This window comes from Thermobia domestica, chromosome 4 (genome assembly GCF_964235325.1).
Source record: "Thermobia domestica chromosome 4, izTheDome1.hap1.1, whole genome shotgun sequence".
In the NCBI taxonomy this organism is placed as follows: domain Eukaryota; kingdom Metazoa; phylum Arthropoda; class Insecta; order Zygentoma; family Lepismatidae; genus Thermobia; species Thermobia domestica.
Genome location: NC_137457.1, coordinates 283,965 through 307,200, shown reverse-complemented (window position 1 = coordinate 307,200; position 23,236 = coordinate 283,965). Strand labels below are relative to the sequence as shown.

General features: G+C 36.2%; 1 protein-coding gene across 1 annotated transcript in view; it reads left to right on the top strand.

The window, feature by feature from the left end:
• LOC145683649 (solute carrier organic anion transporter family member 74D-like) overlaps nt 1-23,236 on the top strand; it is a 498,670-nt gene that overhangs the window by 437,266 nt on the left and 38,168 nt on the right. Inside the window, exons 9-10 of the mRNA XM_081754989.1 lie at nt 12,407-12,554; nt 15,698-15,909. Of these exons, the coding sequence (XP_081611115.1) occupies nt 12,407-12,554; nt 15,698-15,909 (360 nt within the window). The remainder of the gene's footprint in view (nt 1-12,406; nt 12,555-15,697; nt 15,910-23,236) is intronic.

The following is a 23,236-nucleotide window of genomic DNA, read 5'->3' as shown; positions in this document are numbered from 1 at the left end:
GGAAATGACCCAACTCCTGAAACCACATTACTCCTTATGTGTGAGGTACCGGAAACCATAAACTAGCATAACACTGTTTTGGTAACTAAAATAACACCTCAATGAAAATAGCGTCACCCACACGAACTTCATATGCTCCAAACATTAGTGCTGAAGATATCACATAGAGAGAATATTAGTGTTCTTAGCAGATTGAAAAAGACATGCGAGAGCCTCTGATGGCGGCATCATCGAAGAAAACAACCGTCATTTACACGAAAACAATCGTCAGCGGTTATGTTGCTAGAATTTTTGGCACACTTTGTAATACGGAGTGGGACTGTCTTGACGTGAAGGTATACTCACCCACAAAGAATGTGAAAAGCTGGTTTTGTGACAAGACGCTAGTTTTGTTTCTAATTTTTGGCGCATCTGTGATAATTATAGTGTTCATCTGGGTGACGCTGTCTTCAAGAAAATATTCCTATCTACTTACAACAGTTGATAGGATACGAAGCATTTGTAGCTATTTCCTTCTGTATTTTCCAATGAGATATTTTCTTAGAGCAAATTTAGTTTTACTAATTTCAAGTCAGACGGCAATCAAATCATTTTTATCGGTTTTAAAGTAGTTCCGGTAGAAAATTAAAATTCTCGGAAAGTTTGGGTATTTATATTTTTAAAAAAGTATAATGTAAGCATACGGGACCGTAATACGGCAAATTGTGGAGGCGTTAAAATATTAAATAATGCTTTTGATAAAGTGGATACTTTCAAATATTTAGGATCAATGTTAACAGACGAAAATCATATTCACGAAGAAATTAAATGTCGACTAAAAGCAGGGAATTCGTGTTACTACTCGGTTCAAAATCTCTTGTCGTCGCGAATTCTGTCGAGGAATTTGAAGCTTAAAATATATAAAACGATAATCATGCCTGTTGTTCTATATGGTTGCGAAACATGGTCGCTTACTCTGAGGGAAGAACATAGACTGAAAGTATTTGAGAACAGGATCCTGAGAAGAATATTCGGACCCAAGAGGAACGAGAATGGGGAATGGCGGAAGCTCCATAACGAGGAACTACATAGTTTATACGGTTTACCCAACATTGTTAGGGTCGTCAAGTCTAGGAGGCTTAGGTGGGCAGGTCATGTAGCTAGAATGGAAGAAAGTAGAAACGCTTTCAAAGTCTTGACTGGTAGACCCATAGGAAAACGACCATTAGGAAGACCTAGGCGCAGATGGGAGGATAATATTAAGATGGATCTCGCAGAGATAGGAATACAAAGTAGAAACTGGATGCAATTAGCTAAGGATAGAAGTCAGTGGAGAGCTTTTGTGAACGCGGCACTGAACCTCCGGGTTCCATAGGCCATAGAGTTAGTTAGTTAGTTAGTTATAATGTAAGCATAGGTTTTTTTTTACCACTGCTTTCTGTCATATTTCAGACACTTCCTTAACTTGATCTCAGAAGAAGGTTTCATCATTTTGAACCAAGAATATTCACTATATCTATCTATCTATCTATCTATCTATCTATCTATCTATCTATCTATCTATCTATCTATCTATCTATATCCCATAGGAAAACGACCATTAGGAAGACCTAGGCGCAGATGGGAGGACAATATTAAGATGGATCTCGCAGAGATAGGAATACAAAGTAGAAACTGGATGCAATTAGCTAAGGATAGAAGTCAGTGGAGAGCTTTTGTGAACGCGGCACTGAACCTCCGGGTTCCATAGGCCATAGGCCATATATATATAGTATGGCGCTGAATTCGTTGTACAGTCATGAATATTAATAAATGGGGGTTGGAGCCATAAGAAATAATGGCTTCAGCCTTCATTTATTAATATTCGTGACTGTACAAAAGCAGAGGAGTGATTCCTGGGAGTAAAATAAACAAAAACTTTCCAATAAACATAGGGCGAAAACCCCATTGTTTACGTGTTATAGGCTGCCGAAATCATGAAACAATTAATTTTAAAGGTTCATAGCTCCAAAACTATGGGACCTACCTTAGTCGGGTCAAGACTTCACTTAGGAACTAGTATGTGCCCTATCCAAAAATGCGTGTTTCAGAATCCTGAGGTGCTTCCACAATTTTTATAAAGGGAGTTTGACTACAGGCCTAAGATATAAAGTATTCTCCAACTACCACCATAGAAATTGTTGCATGAGTACTTTAGGATTCTAAAACATGCATTTTTGGATAGAGCACATACTAGTTCCTAAGTAAAGTCTTGACCCGACCAAGGTAGGTCCCATAGTTTTGGAGCTATGGACCTTTAGAATTCATTTTTTCATTATTTCGGCAGCCTATAACACCTAAATGATGGGGTGTTCGCCCTATGTTTATTGGAACTTTTTTTTTGTTTGTTTTACTCTCAGGAATCACTCCTGTGCTTTTGTAGAACGTATTTAGTGCCATACTGTGTACATATATATTGCTTTATCCTCATAGATCATATCTTCCTTGTTGACTCATTCGAATCCTTATCATCTATATTGACTGCGATGACTCATGAAGCCCGGGTTCTACACAAGTCATGGAGGGGACCGCGCTGGTCCATTGCTAGAACGTTCATCGCTGGTGCATGAGATTGTTAGTTCCATCCTATCTCGCGGTAAGTGAGCTTTATGGTGGACTGACACCGTATTCCTGAGTTCTCTTGGGGTTCTCCCGTTTCCTCTCACTTTCTTCATTTCAGCATTTCATTCATCTCTCATCATCATCTTCTCCTTTACCCTACCCGGCATAATCGTGGGACGTAAAACTTAAATATTTCATTTCATTTCCCACAAGTCACAGAACTACTTTTCATCACTTATGATCCATGGGAAGAATTCGGTACGATTCACGAAGCTGCCTTCAAAGTTAACACTTGGGAAACGTGAAACAACACAATTTCAACAACAATGTTGCCAAACTTAGAACACATGGCAAACGAGCAACAAAAATACTTAAAGAACTGTAACACAAACATTAACAATTATTGGATGTAACCGGTAACAACAATAATATTAAAAGAAACTAACGGCAATCTGACACAAATGTACCCTCAGGAGATGTACTCCGTCTAGCTAGTGAGACGACACTAAGAACATTACACGGATGGGGGTTAAAGGCCAGATCACGCACACACGCTCTATTAGATGGTGAAATTGGTAGATCGAGGTCAAGCTTCACGACTCCGTGCGATCACTATAGTACTACCTTCAATTGGTAAAAATAGAAATTGTATTTTGTGAAAAGCTCTGTTCATAGCAGAGTATTCTTACACTTCCACAGTGAGCCAATTTCGGCTGATGTCGTTCATTTCTTATAGTCCACGATCATGCTAATGGTGGGCGTAACTACACAGTAGTCATTTTTTATCATCCAACACAACTTGCTTTGAAAACGGAACATTTTTGTAGAGTTTAAGTAGAGTTTTAATGTTGCATTCGGATGTACTATCAAAGCATTTTCTAGAGTTATTGATTTTCCTCTGTATAAGTAGTTAAAGTCTTACAAAACACGTGTGTGTGTCTACTCAAATGTATTAGCAATTATGCTAAGGGAAAGGGAGAAAGGGGCTTTCCAAAATTGATTCAGCTTCTCAAAAATAGGTTCCGCCTCCTCCCTAACTATTCTATTTCAACGAGGAAATATTGTAAAATTTAGGAAGAAATGGCTTTCTTCACTTGGATTCCACACCACAAGTACAAAATGCTTTCCTTTTCCGTATTATACAAATACTGGAATACGCTACGATTTCCTGTTTATAATATTGATCTTCAGAGAGCCAAAACGGTAATTAATACTGAAAAAGGGTTTCTTGTTATGAGTTTAGTGACTCAAAAATAAGTAATGTATCTGCTTATATCTCTCCATTCCAATCGGAAGTTTAGAAAATCCAGCATTTCCTGTCTCAGTGATAATTTCAATAAAGCAGAAACGGCCAGAACATAGAAAGAAACGGCTTTTTAAATGTGGATCCAGAAACGAAAGAATGCACAGTTTATATGTCTTTATCACTCTTATATAAACCCGAAAGTGATTCAAGTCTACTGGAATTTTCAGTTCAATGTATATTTTCGTACTGCGAAATTGGTAGCAAATACGAGGAAATAGTACTTTCGTATGGTTTAAGCGTAACAGAAATGTATCCAATATCTCAAAACCGCTTGCTGCGTTCGGAAGTAGCAGAAAGCTACTATTTCATGTTTAAATATTGATCTCTCTAAGGGAAGAACTGTAAGAAAAGCAGCAATTTGAAAAAATAAAAATAAATATGAATTCAACAATCTAAGGATAGATGATTTCCACCTTTAACACTCTAGTGTAGTGGTTCTCAAACGTAGTGTCTCGACACACTGACGTGTCATGCAGCCCCATACAATCTGTTAAGAAACTTTAGAATGTTAAAATTATAAAACGTTTAATAATTAAATACCTATAATATGAATTTTGAGATATACTGTACCAGTCAACGCCTTCACACTGAGACGAAAAGCGTATGATGCGTAGAATACATGTATAAATCCTGTAGAGTTTGGACTTAACGTACAGCAAACGTATGTATAACCAGTGTTCGAAGTGGAAGAAAAACAGAGGCGGTATGTTTTATTACGATTTTGACTCGACATACCATCTATCTAAATGTTGAAATACAGTGAGAATATGTTGCCTAAAAGATTACATTTCTATTGCATAATGACTGAAAACCATTCCAAAGCTTCACGGTAGTTACAAGACCTGGGTGAGAGAAGCAAGGAGATACTTTGATCCCCCGCATACAACTTTCTGAAAAAAATATTCCCTTATGTTGTATTATAGAGAATTATACACGAAAATGCTTAAAAACAGAGTTTTTATATTAAAAATTTCCTGTAAGAAAACTTTCGGACCCCCCCCCACTCGATTGAAGGGCATTCCAAACCCCGGAAGATCCATCCCCAACAGCAGACAACCCGTAAATCCTCCCATGTTCAAGACACGACATTATATGCATTAAGGCAAAATGACACACATATAGCCTATATAAGAGAGAAACAATTCAATATGGCACATCAAAATATAAACTAGATGAACTTCTTTGAAGACGCCTTGTTTTAAAAACAAATACTAGGGAAAAAATAACAAACATGTCGGTATTGTCAGCTTAGAAATTATTTCAAGATAAGAAATAAAACCTTTTTACGTGCAAAGCTATTCGTCAATCACTGTATATAAAAATGGATTTATTAAAGGTTTTTAGCGTCTACTCTGCAGTGACGATATGCCTTCGTCATTGAAAAAATCAAAGGCGATATGGTATACCACCGCATACCGTCTCACTTCGACCACTGTGTATAACTGAAACACTATATTTTATATATTTCTTTCCGTACAAGTGTTCCATCTATCCATACTTCCCGTACGAAAAAAAGAACTGTGTATAGGCGGTCAGGCCCTCACATACAGATGATCGTATGTAACATGCAGCTGACGTATGTAACATAAGTATAGACCCTATGTATGTAATATACGGAAAACTGTTAGATGTCATACATCCTGCAGCGGCGCGATGTAAGATGTAAACGGGAGAAAGGGCAGCACGTATGTTGCATATGGATAACGTATGTTCCATACTGATTTCTCTAGTACACATAAGGATTCCATATATTTGTATAATATACCGCCGTCCTGATAAAGGATTTTTCTCAGTGCAGCCGGCAGCAACAATGATCAGTACTACATACAGGTACTACTTCGTACAAACTTAATCGGTCTTACATTACTACAATGCATATTATTATTAACAAAATATCCAATAGGTGTGTTGCGATATCGTGAATCATCAGTAACGTGTGTCGTCAGACAGAAGAGGTTGTGAACTACTGGTCTAATGAATCCGAAATTTACTACTTCCATGTTAAAAATTGGTGTCTTTAATAGATATCGAACAGTGTCCTAATGCAAATTCATTAATCGAAGAATAAGCTGAGTCTCAGCTCTTTGCCTCAATGGACACCGGAAATAGTTGAAATCTATCGTCAATGGTTACGGTTTCGATACTAATTCCCATACAACAGAAACACTTACAAATAAATAACAAAAGATTTCTTTGAAATAGATTTTAGTGCACTGAGAATAGATTCAATCTACACTTTCATCTCTGTATTCAATTGATTTTATTTTCTTCAAATTTTAACGTCGATTTCAGTAGTGAGACTATACGAGACGGACCTACAACTTAGCTCAGAAGCAGGCTAAGCCAAAAGGAAATGAATAGTCAAGAGTCCCGAAGCAGACAAAAGGCTTTGGGGGTAGTTTACTCCTAATGCTCCGAAGCAAGCAGCAGGAGGGACACAAGGAAACTAGTACTGGTCCGCTGGTTGCTTTCCAACTTTTAGGCGTCCAGAGCAGTGGTGGCGCTGCTGCCAGGCCCGTATCCAGGGGGGTCTAGGGGGGCCGGCCCCCTCAAACTTTTGCGGGCTCCCTCTAAAATTTTCACGGTAGGCTTGCAAATGAACTATAATATAGTGATGAACTATAATATGGTTGGATCGGGCCCCCCTAACTTCAGCCGGGTTCCCCCTACATTTTTGGGCTGGCTTCCGGCCTGGTTGAAGCTATTCTGTCGCCATGTGTTTCGTAGGAGGTGACATCGGTCCGTTGTCCTCTGCTCGTAGTAATCTCATGTGATGTGTAGTAAATCCATGTTGTGCTGTTTACAAACAAGAGTATTGTTTGTATACACAAGCACGCGGTACATTACAATATATATATGGATTGATAGATAGAGATAGATAGATAGATAGAGAGAGAGAGAGAGAGAGAGAGAAAGAGAGACGGATAGAGATAGTCGATGGATAGGTAGATAAATAGGTATAACTCTCTTAGGGAACAAAGCGTACAAGCTAGACAAAAGCAAATTTTTTTTTAGTGGATACCACAAGGGACAAGTAGAGACCTACACAGCATGTTAAGAGAAGGTGGTGTGACGAAATTAGGTAGCACTGCGAATATCTTGGAAACAAATTACCGGAGATAAATGGTTGTCAAAAGGTACTAAAAAAATCTTAATGCAGGAATGGATCAACAAATGTTGAAAATGATATCTATGCATTTCAAATATAAATAATCCTCACCAGTCACTACTAGACTCACGTAAACCCTGTTGTCATTCTTGATATCTGGGAATTTGACATTAAGAAAAAACAAACGCTTATACCTTGTTTTGAGAGATCACATGTTTAACTCTGTAGTTGTAAAATTTCTAAATATAACAATAGTTATATTAAAATTTACTGTTCCTGAGTATAACTGGGTAAAATTTAATGTTATGTCTGGATACAACAAATTGTTTTGCGAACTCGAAATATTTTTAGATGCGAACCAGCTGAATAGCGATACTGGTTTTGACGTAAGTTAATAACAGTGAAATCAAACTTAGAGCCATTCTCAAATGTACGTGAAACTCGAAAACAAAAATAGGGGTCATGCTCGATATTTAGTTTGGTGTTTCGGTCACGTATTTCTTATAGGCAATGCCCCAAAAGGTATAACATGCATTGTTTTATATTAACATTTTGTTTTTATCGCTATTAACTCCAAGCAGTACGTCTCACCGTGCAGTTACATTTCTTTAAAATATTGCTTTTTTGTTTATTTTTAATAATAACTGAGAAGATTGACCAAATCATGACATTTTTGTATCAACAATGTCATTCAGGTGACATCTATATATAATAAAAATAATAAGGGCATTGCTTTGAACAGAGACTTATTAAAGCATCCTTACAAGAGAAGGCCAAGCGAACCTTCAGACCAACAGGATACATCTTCGTGTCTTTTATTTCCAAAATTCTGTATAGTATAGTGGTGTCTGACACCACTGACAACGCCAGTTTTAATTTCGTGGAGGGACAAGAGGAGAAGATACATTTTTTTGGGGGGCGACAGCTATTTTTTTGTATACCGAAAATAAATAGTTTTATATTAGAATAACAACATTACAATACATGCCTGGGGCAAACTTGTAACTACGGGCAGACACACGAGATCGTATTGAAAATGTAATCGTATTCACCAAGGGAAAATTCAACACAAATTGCTTGATATGTTTCATATCAGGTTTGTTAGTTTCGAAATATCTTCATCGATTGGTGGTAGTTTTCGTCATTTTGGGCCTCAAATAGGACAATGGTTATGGGAGGAGTGGTGGGCACGAGAAGACAAAAGCCTAAATAGGATGAACTTGATATCAACATTATTCACTGATTTTTACACTAGGCGTGAGTTAAGTTGATTTTAACATCTCTTTCAGCAGCGAGGTTATATCAGACGGGACCTACTGATTAACGTCGAATTCGAACCACATGAGCTATCGTCGGGAATCGAACCCGGATCTCCCACATCAAGAGCACTTAGCTACGAAGGAACTCTACACTAGGAGTGGTTTTACTGACAAATGCTTTTACAATAAATCAGAACAGTAGCCCTATATATTCTTAATTAAATAATTATGTATTTTGTACAGCTGCTATTTCGAATCTCACTACACTTCAATACATTACTAGACAGAATCTCCCGAATACACTTCTTCTTGTTCACTTCAACCATAGGTTGGTGGGCAACATGGAAATTTTAAAGTTGTTCTCTCCGTTGGGAGAGTTTTTTTTATTATACTTTGTTAAGGCCTCTTCATTGTAACTGCATATAAATATTCTACCCTTGGTCTTCTTCTCCCTGCTTTTCCTTCTGCCTTTCCCTCTATCAGCACGGTGATCGATTGGAGTGCTGAATAAGATGACCAAGCATGCTGTTTCTGTTTTTTCCTATTATCTTCATGATCTGTCGTCCTTCATTAGCTTCCTTTACACTAAAAACGTAAAATATACTTTCCGTGAGATCGATAGTACTAGTAAACAAAATACTGTGTTTCATAACCATTTTTAAAAGCATACTTGGATTCGTGCTACGATCACTGACATTTTTTTCTTTCAGTTTTAAACCGATATTCCATATTTGTTGTTGCATAAAGATAACACGATTAACGTTATATTATAAACAGGTCCTATTTAACAGTTTGCTCGGACAATCTAAGATGGCGCGAACAATTTAAATTTGCAATCAATTATATGGGTATTATAAAAGTTTAAAAAATCATATTTTTTAAATCATGAATTATTACTCACAAAGATTTAGTAACTCAAGGTAGAAATTTCGTAATTTGGAAGAAACTAACATAATGTAAAGAACAATTCTTTCAAATTCCCGGTGTTTATAGTGTTAATCTAAAATGTGAGTATCATTACGAGAAACGAAACTATTACGAGTTTTAAGTGATGATGTTTCTTGTACATACCTTTTCAAGATAATAAGCAAAAAGTTTCTTATTCGCTCGCCGAGAGAACCAAATGCTCAAACCCATGATCCACACAAGTAATGAACATGAACAGTCACAGAGAAATATTTGGCGTCGAAGAACCAGTAGATAATATTCAGAGCAAGTTGTCAACTACAAAAGCTAGGACCTCGGATTATATTGAACAAACGACGCATCTTGGGGACAAATGACCAGCTCAGCTTAATTTACGTGAGTACCTCAAATGAAGTTCGGTGGAAAAGAACATTGTTTCTAAAATCAATGGTATGACATGGAACCTTGGTTAGAATATTCCGTTTCAAGGGTTACAATTTTCTGCTACACTTCCGAGAATTTTTTCAGGATCAATCTACGGGACAGGATTTTGCAATCGGAAGCAAGGATTGGAGAAGGGAAAAGGATTTAATAACTATGCTTTCTCTGAAAGCCACGCAAAACCAATTCAAATTTTGGAAGAACAATTCAGACTGTGTAGAGAGAAATATGTTAATATATAATGTTAGATGCAGAACAGATAGCAAGAAACAGTTACCATGTTACGTGTTTAGTAGAGATAGTACAGTTTCTTGCAGTAAATGGGTTAGGATATTGTGGTTATTGAGGATGTGGAATGAAAGATATAGAAAAATTAAATCCTTATGAAATAAGTTATATTGGACTTTTCACAGCACCGTCCATACTCTATGTATATTTGCAGTTCTAACCTTACGATATTTTATTAAGATTTGACTAAAATAAGATTTGTTTGGTGCCAGTTCAAATATCATTCTATGCTTTATATACCGTATCATTCCATAACTATAGGAGGGTTCAATGTCACCAATATGATTGAGGTTTAAACAAACGAACTATTAATCTTAAAAACAATTATCCTTAGCGCCTATTTCCATGTATGAGATATAAGAAGCCATAGTTACCCATGAAGATGATTTACTTTCGTTGAAATGTTATCATGTGTAATAACTAACGATCAGACGGGAGGCGAATATTATAAGAGCTATTACAATGATCCTAATAATTTATCATATTATTATTATTATTATTATTATTATTATTATTATTATTATTATTATTATTATTATTATTATTATTATTATTATTATTATTATTATTATTAAATCTGCAACGACAAACGAAATTCTCTTCCTTCTCGAAAATATCCGATAAAGGACGAAGAGGAAAGCTAAGATTAAGCAAATGATTTCAAGTTAGTGACATTCCGCCTTATGCAGAGTCGTTTTGACCTATGATTAGCGTCATACTAAATGCCTGACTAGTGCAGGAAACATATGTTAGTCGAACTTTTTAGTATGACACTAATCACGCGTCAGAACGACCCTGCATAAGCCCGATTACATTAATGTTGTAGAATATGTTAAAATTAAGTAAAATTTAGTTCTCAAATTTAGTAGTGCTCCGATTATCTTGAGTTAATGTGGATCTGACTAATCTCTGATAGTTGGGTCTCGAGTAACACACTCTACCCGTAAAACGATGGGTCGCACTCTACCTAGAGTAATAAAGGCGTGAGGATGAGTATAATAACTGATATGCTTATATTGTCTACTGTACAGCCTATTCACTCGTTCAAATGTAAGTTCAAACGTAGAAAATAAATTTAAACACAGAAGAAAAGTTGAAATTGATAGAACAGTGACTTTCAAAATCTATATGTATAAAAATCAAAGTGACTCATTGGCGTATTTACGATTTTGTTTCGAGGGGGGAAGCTTTGTTAACTTTATTCCTGGAAATGTGAAAATTCTACAAGTATTTCATTTATTTTAATTTAGTAAATAAAATTTCGGGGGGGGGCTAAAGAAGCCCCCCTTAAATACGCCACTGATATGACTTAATAACTCTTGAAAAACCTGACCGATCTAGATCAAATTTTCAACGTAGATGAGATTCGAGACTGCGACGGGTTTTATCATTTCACTTTGACAGTGGAGTATTTAGGGGGGCTTCCGGGCTTAAGCCCCCCCCGAAATCTTACTTACTATAGCAAAGTATATGAAATATCTTGCACAATTTTTACATTTTCAGGCAAAGCCACCCCCCCGAAAGTTAGCAAAGCCCTCCCCGAAACAAAATCGTAAATACGCCACTGCACTTTGGTGGTGAAATTTAGGGGTAAAATATGTAAAAATGATCGAAAATGATCCATATTAGTGTCGAATCCATAGTTTTCGGGTTCTCTGAGATGAACAGTGACAGTTTTGATGTCGTTTAAATTCAAATTCATCCCCGACTAGTACACCTAAGGAGCATGGGCGCCCAAAGAAAATTCTGCAAGGGGTGGCTCAAATCCCTGCTTGCTATATTACGTTTGGTATTTTTATCTTGTGTTAAGAAAATCTTACCAAATTTAATACATTTTGTGAGCCAGGGGAGGAGGAGCTCGGGCGCCCATGCTAAGCGATTATGGTGACATGTAAAAATAATTTAAAATCACCGATATTAGCGTCGAATTCAAAGTTTTTGGAATCTCTAAGTTTATTGGTGACAGTTTTGGTGTCCTTCATGTCCAAAACGAAACATATTCTCCCCGTGCGAGGAACAGGGTTTCTGCTAGTTACATCATAAAATGACAACAGTACATATGGCTGCGAAACTTTATTGCTACGTGCAGATACGTGAAGGGAGAAAGACTAGGGAAGGAATGACTAGAGTTTCCGAGGACGACAGCCAAAGTAGCTCGATTACGGTGCATTTCAGAACTTTATTCTACGACGACATCGGGCGTTCCAAACTTGTCGAATTCTTTCCAACTTTTATTCTTATTTTTGTTAATATATCTATTGCTTTGTCTTCTCCTCTTCAACTCGTACATTGCAATCGGGACCATTTAGATTGTGAACTGTTCGATCTGGTATTTTTCTTCTTTTCTCTTTTTCAATAGCCGAGCTCTGTTCAGACGGAACTCCGTTAATAGGGGCTCGGGTAATAAATAGGCTTTCTGATAAGAGTGATTCTATTGTATTATCAACTACGCATGTTTTCAACATATCTTGAAGTTGTAAGACATACTTTGAGATTTTTTTTCTTTTTTTGTTTCAGTTTTGATTTAAGTATGGATTGCAACATGGATTGTGCCTGTTCTCCAACTATAAAATACTCACCAGTTTGTTCCGAAGATGGATCCACTACTTTCTATTCCCCCTGCCACGCTGGATGCAGCTTTTATGAGTTTATAAACGGAGCTAAGGTACGTTTATTTATTTTGTATGTTTGTGTGTAAAACGAAGTAGTAAAATGTAAATATATTAGTCATAATATTTGAAGTGGTACATACCTAGCGCAGCTTTGTCTTCTAACAGGTGCTAATCTTACTTCTTTTACTGTTTTAACCCTGGAATACACAGGGGGGTGCTGGAGCACCCCAGACGTTATACTCATCGTCATTGTGGCTCTGTTCTCAGGCACACTTGTTGGTGCTTCCGTGTATTCTCATTTTGGAGCATTGCATTCACGGTGGTGGGTGTGAAGCAAATTGTCTAGTTTTAGAAGATAATATATTAAAGGGGTGGGGTTCTCCAGCACACCACCTGTGTATTTACGTATGTGAAATTCAGATTTTGACGGAATTCGTTTTAGATACTTTGCATGCATATTTGATTAATTGCATGATGGCGAAAGTGTGTGCAGGTTGAAGTAAGTTTACAGATTTTGTACTGAACACATTAGAAGAAGATTATGATTCTGAAGGTAATTTCAGTGAGTCCGATGACAATATTGAAGTATAATCGGAAGTCGATGATGAAATTAGTGGAAGTGGCACGAGTGACACTGAGGGTAACATCGAAAATGATCTAGCTATAAGGGGAGCCTCTATATTTGGAAAAAATGGTCATAAAAGGAATTCTCAACCATTCGTTAGGAGTTTCTATATATATATATATATATATATATATATATATATATATATATATATATATATATATATATATATATATATATATATATATATATATATATATATAAAAGGGTTCCAGTTAGCTAGACCCTAGATGCTGGAGCGCCTCAAGAAGAATCTTCCGACTAATTTGTCTATTGGTATTAGAAATATCCTTGGAATTCAAGAAGAACTGTCACCTGTAGTTGATTCAACATCTAGTCTTCCAGAGCAAGCACGACATCGAATATGCCCTAGGAATAAGGACAGAAAAACTAAATCTTTATGTTTCAGATGCAGAGGCTGTTTGTGCTGAGCACAGAAAGGAAGTCTGCATTTCGTGCAGTAAGGAATGGCTGTGTCTGTTCAAAAATACATACAAACTCCTATTGTGTATTCTTGTAACTGATAAAATAAAATAAATTTTTAAGTTCGTGTATTATAAATTTAGTAGCGTTTAATTATATGGGGTGCGCTGGCACCCCACCTGTGTATTCACGTAAGCTTTTTTCGTCTGTGTATTCCAGGGTTAAATGAAATTTTCCTCAAAAGCATTGTTGATATTATAGTCTTTAAAATAATTATTACACTTCCAAACCACTCTTTGCATTGAATCTGATAGAACTGTTAAATATGTGCGTCCATCCATCAAGAGAAGATGGAATCGCCAAGTGGAACAAATATATATATCAAAATCAATGCCCATTCAGGATGATCCAAATATTTTACATATTTTTTTAACATCATATTCAAATGGGAAGTAGTAGAAATAAAATATTTTCGGTTTTAATGTTCATCACCACAGAATAAAACTATAATAGATAGCGAAAATTTGTTTAGATGATATCTATCTATTCAAAGCCTACGTGGCAGGAAATCTATACTTTCCGATTTCGACACTGACCACCGCAGAAAAAAAGAGATAAAATAGTGCCAAAGTTCTTTTTCTTTCTTTTCTTTTCTTTTCTTTTTCCTTTCTTTTTTTTGTAACATTGCACAATTATTGTACTGTGTTCACGTCCATACAGTATCGTAACAATATATTCTACCTTTCTTCTCAAACCGGAAGTGACAGGAATTCACAATTTTCTGTTCCAATATCGAGAACTATTTGACACTAAGTAGCTACAATCAGGCTCAAATCCCTTGACGTCTGGTAACAGCCAATGGCTTGCAAGTGCGACGTTGTCCTATTTCCATTTCTTTTATCTACATCTAAAACGTGAAACATTAAAGCAAAAAATGAGAATATCGAAAAGCAATTGCCTTTTTACAAAGTTACAACTGTACAGTGATACATACATGATAAGGACATACATATGACGTTGCTTTGTCGAAATCCAGAGGCAAAGCTAATGGTTGTTCATTCTCTTCCACTGATTCCAATATTATTCTTATCATCTTCCATCTAAGCTTCCCTAAAATCATATTGCAACCAACTATGAACAATTTTCTCTTGCTCGTGCTACTACTAATTCAGTTCAAGTGGACTGAAAAAAAAAAAAAACAAGTGTGAGAAACATTTAATAGATTAAGGAAACTTTAAACAACTAAAGCTGGATACAGAAACTTAGAAATAGAGAGTACACACAGAAATGAATAAAATACAACAATATATATACCTGTATATATATATATATATATATATATATATATATATATATATATATATATATATATATATACCTGTGATAAAGGTTGTGATTAGATATTTTTTTAAACAAAAGAAACGAATAAGTATCTGGTCATAGAATTGGTCACAACTCCTTTAAGATAAGATGAATGCATAAAATTTACCAATATAACAAAACAACATGTACATGATTTATTATATTACTAAACTTTTTGCATTCGTTCATGTATTTATCGTTACAATTCATATTGGTTTAGTACCAAAATGACTTCAAAGTAGTAAAGCATAATCCGATTGTAAACTCATACCGTAAGTAAAAGAGTATTTTACCACCACATGTAAGACCCATATTCGACTCCCGGCGGGAGTTCATATGGTTCGTGTTCCACGTTAACCTGTATGGGTTTTACAGGTCTCATTTGCCCTCACTGCTGAAAGAGACCCTAAGATCAAATCAACTTAACTGAACCACCCCTGTCTGCTTATGTAAATGCCTGTAAAATTATTTTTTTTTCATTTTTCTATAATTTTAAACTGCTTCTATTTCTTTCGTTTTATAAACTGTTGAGCGTACCACAATTGACGACTTTGTTCGCTTAAAAGCTCAAATAGTGTTCCTTCCCTTCCCCCTGATAGAACATCCTACTGCTAAGCTTCGTCCCGTATATAAAAGCATTTCATTCAATTCAACTGAGCTCAATTTAGTTTTCTAATATTTTATTAGTGCATAAAAGTTAAAATACCTAGAAAAGTGTGATTTAGGTTGCGATTAAATGTTTAAGAAATGCAACTGGAATGACTATAATATCTACATCTCTTTCAGACATACAAGGATTGTATATGTATTCCAAAGTTATTCTCAAATACTTCGCTAAACAATTCAAGTAGCCTGGGTATGATAATGGGAGGATCAGCTGTGGATGGACCATGCCCTGTTGATTGCTCTGCTGGATTCACATCATTTCTCATTATCCTCTGCTTCCTTAGGTTCTTTGGAGCCACTGGAAGAGCTGGAAACACCATTATTCAGTTCAGGTAACTTTTAGTCATGTTCTTGAGTAAGTGCAAGCTTCCTTTGCAAATAATTCCTTTCATTTGAATCAATAGATCTACAATGGTTTCTAGTTCTAATAACCTCTTACAATTATATCTTAGTACGTAGCTAATAGTGCTTATTAACTTAGTATCGTAGTAGTATTTAGTATTTTAGTACGTTATGTCTCAGTCCATATCATTGTCCATATCAGTGGTATGGAAGCTTGTGTTCTGGGACCCAGTGTGACCCACTCTGACCCGTCGACCTACCATGACCCACTCTGATCTACTCTACTCGGTGCATTGTAGAGGCTGGTTGCAGGGAACCCACCCATCCATGCCATTTGCTGAACCATAGTTATGAATGGAAAATAAAGATCATATAACTGATTGGCACTTTCGTTTAACAAAACTAAAAGGAATTACAAGTAAATTAAAACAAAGAGTTCCATGTTCAAATTTGCAATCAGCAATGCGCGCGGTTCCGTATTCTGATTCTCTTTCAGTTCCAAAACCACCAGTGACATGGACACTTGATGATCAAACCCAGACAGCATGTTTGCTTACCGCAAGCTTGCCTGTCGCTTTTATTTGATTTTATTTCGCTTTGGCTTATACACAAAAGCTTATTTCTGCTTAGCGCAAGCTGTAGTGCGGGCAACCCACGCTTCACTTGCGAGACGCTTTTCTTTAGATTGAAGTAAAAAGCCAGCGCGCGTTCGATTTTCAGTTGTTCTCAAAAACCACGTGACGCTGACCTCTTAACTTTCGGCGACAAGGTAGTGTTCGCGTTGTTAGCGCCTTGTTAGCATTCAGCTTGAATAAAGGACAAACTTAATTATTTTTTTTTAATTGTGCAGTCTAGTACTCTAGTCCCACGTACCTATAATGCCGCTCTTTATTTCCTCATATTTCGGTAACCATGAGGCATAACGAATTATAGTATTTATGTATAAAGCATAAATGTGAACATAGATGGCAGCAGATTTGAGCCTACTTATTTCGCGAAAGAATACAGAATTGTTGCAGATATTTTAATATAAACTTCAAATTTAACTTACAGTACAAACTTTATCTGAACGCTGTGTTTAAAGTATAAACATTTTTCTGCATTTTTATATAAAAAGGTAGAAATTTCAAGTACTCGCGGCTAATATAACAACATATTAGATATTTGTAAGAAGCAACGGCGCGTTGTTTGTCACAACTAAAGTGTAACAATTGATGTTTTGCAGAAGCGGATCAGAGACTCAAGTGTTTTCGTGGTTATGCATTTGCTTCAATAATTGGGAAGGCGTGGGTAAAATACATTGTGGCATAGATTTAGTCAGACGGTTAAATTATACTGATTTCATAATGCTTTATCTAAATTCGCTTACTGCAAGCTTCCATATAACTTGTTTGGTGTGTTTTTCCTTGCAATAAGCTTAATAAAGCTTGCCATTGATGAGAATAAGTTTATACTTGGCTTGCGTTTGAGATAATTTGACTTGTGTTTAACTTGTGAAGACAAGCTTGCCGCAAGCCTTGCCCAGATGTAACTAACTAGCTTGCCACAAGCTTGCAGCAAGCTAATTGGCTTGTATAGTATAGCTTGCGGCAAGCTAATTGGCCTTGCAACAGCAAGTTTGTGGCAACTTGCAGCAAGCTTAAATTGCTGTCTGGGAACAGACCATGATAGTGACAAACAAACAGATCACGAAAATCCTAAGTACATGCTATCTACATCACAGTTCCCAGCACAGTCACTGTCACAAACAGAATTGAACGATTTTGTAAGAGATCGAAATCTTTCAAAAAAGCAAGCAAAAATACTTGGTTCTCGTCTTCAAGAAAAAACTTGCTACAGCCCAACACTGAGATATAATTCCGTAGACGACAGCTTGATTTCGCCATTTTTCTCACAATGAGCAAGAATCTGATATATTGTAAAGACCTAAATAGGCTACTTGCACAATTTGGATTAATTCACAGTCCAGACGAATGGCGCCTATTTAATAAATTCTTCAAAAACTAGTCTTAAAGTTGTGTTCTTGCATAACGGAAACGAGAAAACTTCGATACTAGTTGCCCATTCCGTTCAGTTAAAAGAAACCTACAAAAACATAAGACTACTTCTAAACCATATTGGATATTTCAATTACAAAAGGAAAGTATGTGGTGATCTAAGGTTTGGGGCTTGTGCTGAGAATGGAAAGTTGTTACACAAAATATTTGTTTTTCTGTGCAACTAAGACAGCAGATCAAGGAAGGACCATTACATAGTCAAACATTGGTCTGATAGAGAAAGCTTCAATCCTGGTGGGAAAAAAAAATGTTGCGTAAAACCCCGTTGCTGACAAAGACAATGTGTTGTTACCGCCGTTACATCTGAAATTGGGCTTCATGAAGAATTTTGTGAAAGCAATGGTCAAAGATGGCAGAGGTTTTCAATTTCTAATATCCAAATTTCCTGCAATTAGTGCAGCAAAAATTAAAGAAGGTATTTTCATCAGACCTCAGATTCGTAACCTGATTAAAGACAGTATCTTTGATGAGTTGCTGGCAAATACTGAGAAGGCAGCTTGGCTTGCCTTCAAAGATGTGTGCAATAATTTCTTGTGTAATACCAGATCTGAATACTACAGAGAACTGACAGAACACATGTTGAATGTTTACAAATCTAATGGGTGCAACATGTCCCTCAAATTTTTTTCCTACATTCGCATTTTTATTTCCCCCCCATAATCTCAGAAATGTCAGTGGAGATCATGGTGAGCGATTTCACCAAAATATCTGTACCATGCAAAGACGACATAAGGGAAGATGGTCACCAAACCTTTTGGCAGATTACTGCTAGAATTTCCTATAAGAAGTTTCACCATCCACCCATAAGTAGAAAATTTCCAGAAAAAGTTTTTAGCTGCTAAGTACATTTCACGCTGTTTTGTAGATTTCATGTTCGTTTTTTCTTAATGTTATGTAACAGCAAATGAATTATGGTACATGATCTGTACTTTGTCCATCTATATGTTCCTTCTGTACTGCAAGCGAGTCTTTTTCACGTGTCGGACAAGGTGCTACTTTGATTTTTTTATGAATTAAAATGTATCACTAACTGTATGCAATATAGGCTAAACGGTATATGTGACATATCTTATCCAGGAAAATTGGTTCCTGATGGAACATTTCTGATTTCATTTTCATAACCAGCATAGTGAATTAATAAAGAACACCTTCTCTTAGCTCCCGGCAAGATACAAAGTTCCAATTTGATGCACTGTGTATTTTCCAATACAGAGAAAGATATATTAAATTTTAAAGATATTTTCCATCAATTAAATTTATACATTATTCATTGTCAGTAAGCTAACTTACAGTATGTTTAAATACAATGCCGTAATATTTTTCCTTCCGAAAAAGGCATTTAAGAAAAAAAAATCGAAATGTTAGAATAATTATTGTGAGTTGAACAAGTAGATCTAATAAATCTGTTGAAGAGCAAGTTTTGTTGTTTTCACAAAAGTGTTTAAATAATAATAATAATAATAAAACTTACAACTTGTTTCTTTTACGTCTTTCTTGTAAAATATCGAAAATTCTCCGTTTGATAAAAAATATTTTGAAGTCCGTTTGCAAAGGGTTTACTATACTACCATACAATTTTCAACATTTCTTTCTTTTTAGAACCATTCCAAGCACAAATTTTGCATTTCACTTAAAATACGCAACAACTACTTTCTCAAAGTTTAGTGACGCTCTTTTCCATTTGAGATTCTTTGAAGATTCTTTGAATCTAGAAATGAAGAAAATATAATAACTTTCCTGGATTTAAGTTATTTTTTTTATTTAAATGAAGATCACTAATTTAAAAAAATTGCGGACAAACAATACCTTTTACTAATTCTTACTAAACCATTATTTCGAGTCCTGCGAAGAAAAAGTTATGGTCTGTTCACCACGTCCCTCTATCATTCTTATAGACTGGCACTCAGGAATTTTGTCAAAATAGGACTAGTGTATATATTCTTCAGACCTATATTCCAAACTGCAGTGAGATCGTTGACCACCAAAAAGTACTTTAAGAAAGGGAACTGGTTGATTTTATAAAACAAAATGGTAGACAGTAGAATTGAGGCTGGATAGACGGCCGAGTCAGCAAAAAATTATCTTGTTTTCCTAGAAATCGATGTCATTTCCTGGAATTGGGAGGCAAGTTTCGACAAGCCTTTAGTTGCTATGTTCATAGCCTTTTACGGGTAGTACAGAAGCGCGTGGGAAAATTTTGGTTTATTTGAATCCCCGTTACCCCCTACTCCTCCTGGAAAGCCAAAGAGTATAAGCGATTTAGCCCCTTGATCCTATTCCCACGAGATGACTGTAGATTATGAACTGAAAACATGATATTCAAATGATCGAAGCTTCTCAGCAGATTGTATGAAATTGGTCTTAGTTGCTAAGGTAAATATTATATGTCATGATTTTTTTTTTTTTTAAAGCGTGAGATGAGACACACTATATGAGTCTCATAACGAAACACATACTCATGCAAAATCGTGTTGATTAGCCCCTTGGCCCTATTCCCACAAAGTGTCTGTAGAAGACGTGATAGTCAAATGATCAAAGCTTCTCACGAAATTGGCTTAGTTGCTAAGGTAAATATTGTATTTCACAATTTTTTAAAGACGTGAGACATGAAACCAGATATAAGTCTCATAACGAAACACATACCTATACACTCCTTTCCCCAGACCTCCTGCGAATGGATTCCAATGATTGAACAAATTCTAATAATGGAAACTTCTCATAGCATATCATATTGTTTAAAACGTAGGGTGTGAAGTATGTTATATGAATATTCACATGACGATGTCTGCTATGATAAGTAAATCGATATCACTTCCTGTTTAGTTGTTATGTTCATAGCCTTTGAGAACATCATGTTGCTAGAAACAAGATGAAACATGCCTTTTAGGGTTACCATCAGCTATAGGTTCATGAAAAAACATGCCTTTTCTAGTCGTCTTGTATTGGTTAGCTAATTTGAATTCCCAAGCCCCGCCCCTCCCGTAAAGACTCTTGAACGTCTACCGGATCTTCATCAGAGTCCTTTCAGTTACCACGATTGAAACCTGCCAATTGATTGTGTTTTCAGCTTAAACTGTAGTGAGTGTTTTGTGCTTTAAGTTCTTACGAATAAATCCTATCAATTGATTGTGTTTTCAACCTAAAACTGAAGTGTATGTGTGTTTTGTGATACCGCTCGTTCTTATTAAAATAGGTAAGTAAAATATATATGTTCTTTCTTCATTTAGTTATAAAGGCAGTTGAAAGAACAAGTGTATTTATTCAAAGTTCCGTTTTTAAAAAAAAAACACAGACACATATGTGAATGTCTGTTTTGTTAGTCTCTTTCTTCCTCTGTTTTGTTAGTACATTGAACTACATCTTAAAATGGTTTAGTTTCAAGAGCAACAGATAAGATGCTATTCTCAAATGTTTTGATGATACGTACTACAACGAGATAACAAGACTGCCCTAGTTAAAAACAGATAAGTGAACTTCTATGAGGCTTCTAAGAAAAATGATAAGATGGAATTCTTGAATGTTTTCTGGCTCGCATTGCAATTGACGCAAGAAGTGTCTGCAGACTTGGTATTTTAATTTTGATAATATGATGTATACGTCTGTCTTTCTGTCTGTAAATGAAATCTTTTAAACAATGAAGAGTTTTACGTCCAACAATAAAGCCAACAAGGTCTGTCTGTCTTTCTATGTCGGCTATGCTAATGGAGGCGATGGTAATGAGTTGAGTTGATTTTAGTTCAGCGTCCCTTTCAGCAGCGAGGCTATATGAGACGTGGACCTACTGATTAACGTGGAATCTGAACCACTAAGTTTTACGTCTTACAGTTATGTCGGCTATGCTAATGCAGGCGGTGATGATGAGTTGTTGAGTTGAGTTGATTTTAGTTTAGCGTCCCTTTCAGCAGTGAGGCTATATGAGACGTTGACCTAATGATTAACGTGGAATCAGAATCACATGAGCTCCAGCCGGGACGATGGTAATGAGAAATGAATGAATGAAATGTTGCATTAAATTCACGTACACGGTGTTTGTCCACCGAGTTTTACGTCCTACGGTTACGTCTACTAGGCTAATGAAGGAGAGGTGATAATGAAAAAATGAATGAAATGATGTAATGAAGAAAGTGGAAGGAAACTGGTGAACTCCGAAGGGAAATCCACGCATACGATGTTTGTCCACCACAAAGTTCATAGGGCACGAACTGGGATCGAATCATGGACCCAAGCACTTTAGGTGAACGCTCTACCACTGAGTCCACCGTGCCCTCTGGAACGTAAAAATGAAATGATAAGGACGGTTTTCCGGGGACAGTCAATAGCATCTTTTCGTTAAGTTGTAAAGGAAGCAGGGGATTTGTGGTCACTAAAATTAATGACAAGTATATAGAAAAAAGACATGTGATTTGAACACGGGACCTCATGCACCAGAGGTAAACACTCTACCACTGAGGCACTCAAGTTAATTTCATAATTTTCTAATGTTAATAAGAGTGAAATCTAACGTTAAATACACATACATAAGTCAACGAACTGAGAGAGAGTTTCTGTATTGAACACGGGACCTCATGCACCAGCGGTGAACACTCTACCACTGAGGCACTGAAGTTAATTTCATAATTTTCTAATGTTAATAAGAGTGAAACCTAACGTTAAATACACATACATAAGTCAACGAACTGAGAGAGAGTTTCTGTATCTGCAATGTCTACTTGCAAAGAGCAGAAAAATAAGATAACAGAACATGTTTTGTATTTCAATGTTATTCTCCAGCTGTCGCGTCAACATTATCTTAGGTCATGGTTTCAGACAACACGAAGCGAAGATATGTATGTGTGTGTGTGTGTGTGTGTTTTAGGTAATATTAAAACAGTGTTTGAGATCTAATACTTGACAAAACTAGTGTTGCTTATACATCTCGGATGTCGTTACCTATGTACACATGATGTTGATTGATTTTTGAGTTTAACGTTCCGTTCAGCAGCGAGGCTATATGCACCACAAAGTTCACACGGTAAGAGTTAGGATCGAACCAGGGACCCCAATCACAGAAGGTGAACGCTTTACCACTGATCCACAGCACCCCCCGATTTCATCATGGGGCACAAATCTTCAAGTTAAAACAATTGTCTATTCTCAAATAAGAGAACATTTCTCCATTTCTTTAAGTTGATCTAGGAAGTTGAACTTTATACAGTTTTCTCCATATTATAGTCTAAGCTGTATGTGATATTACTTTAAAAGGACGAAAGTAGTTAAAATA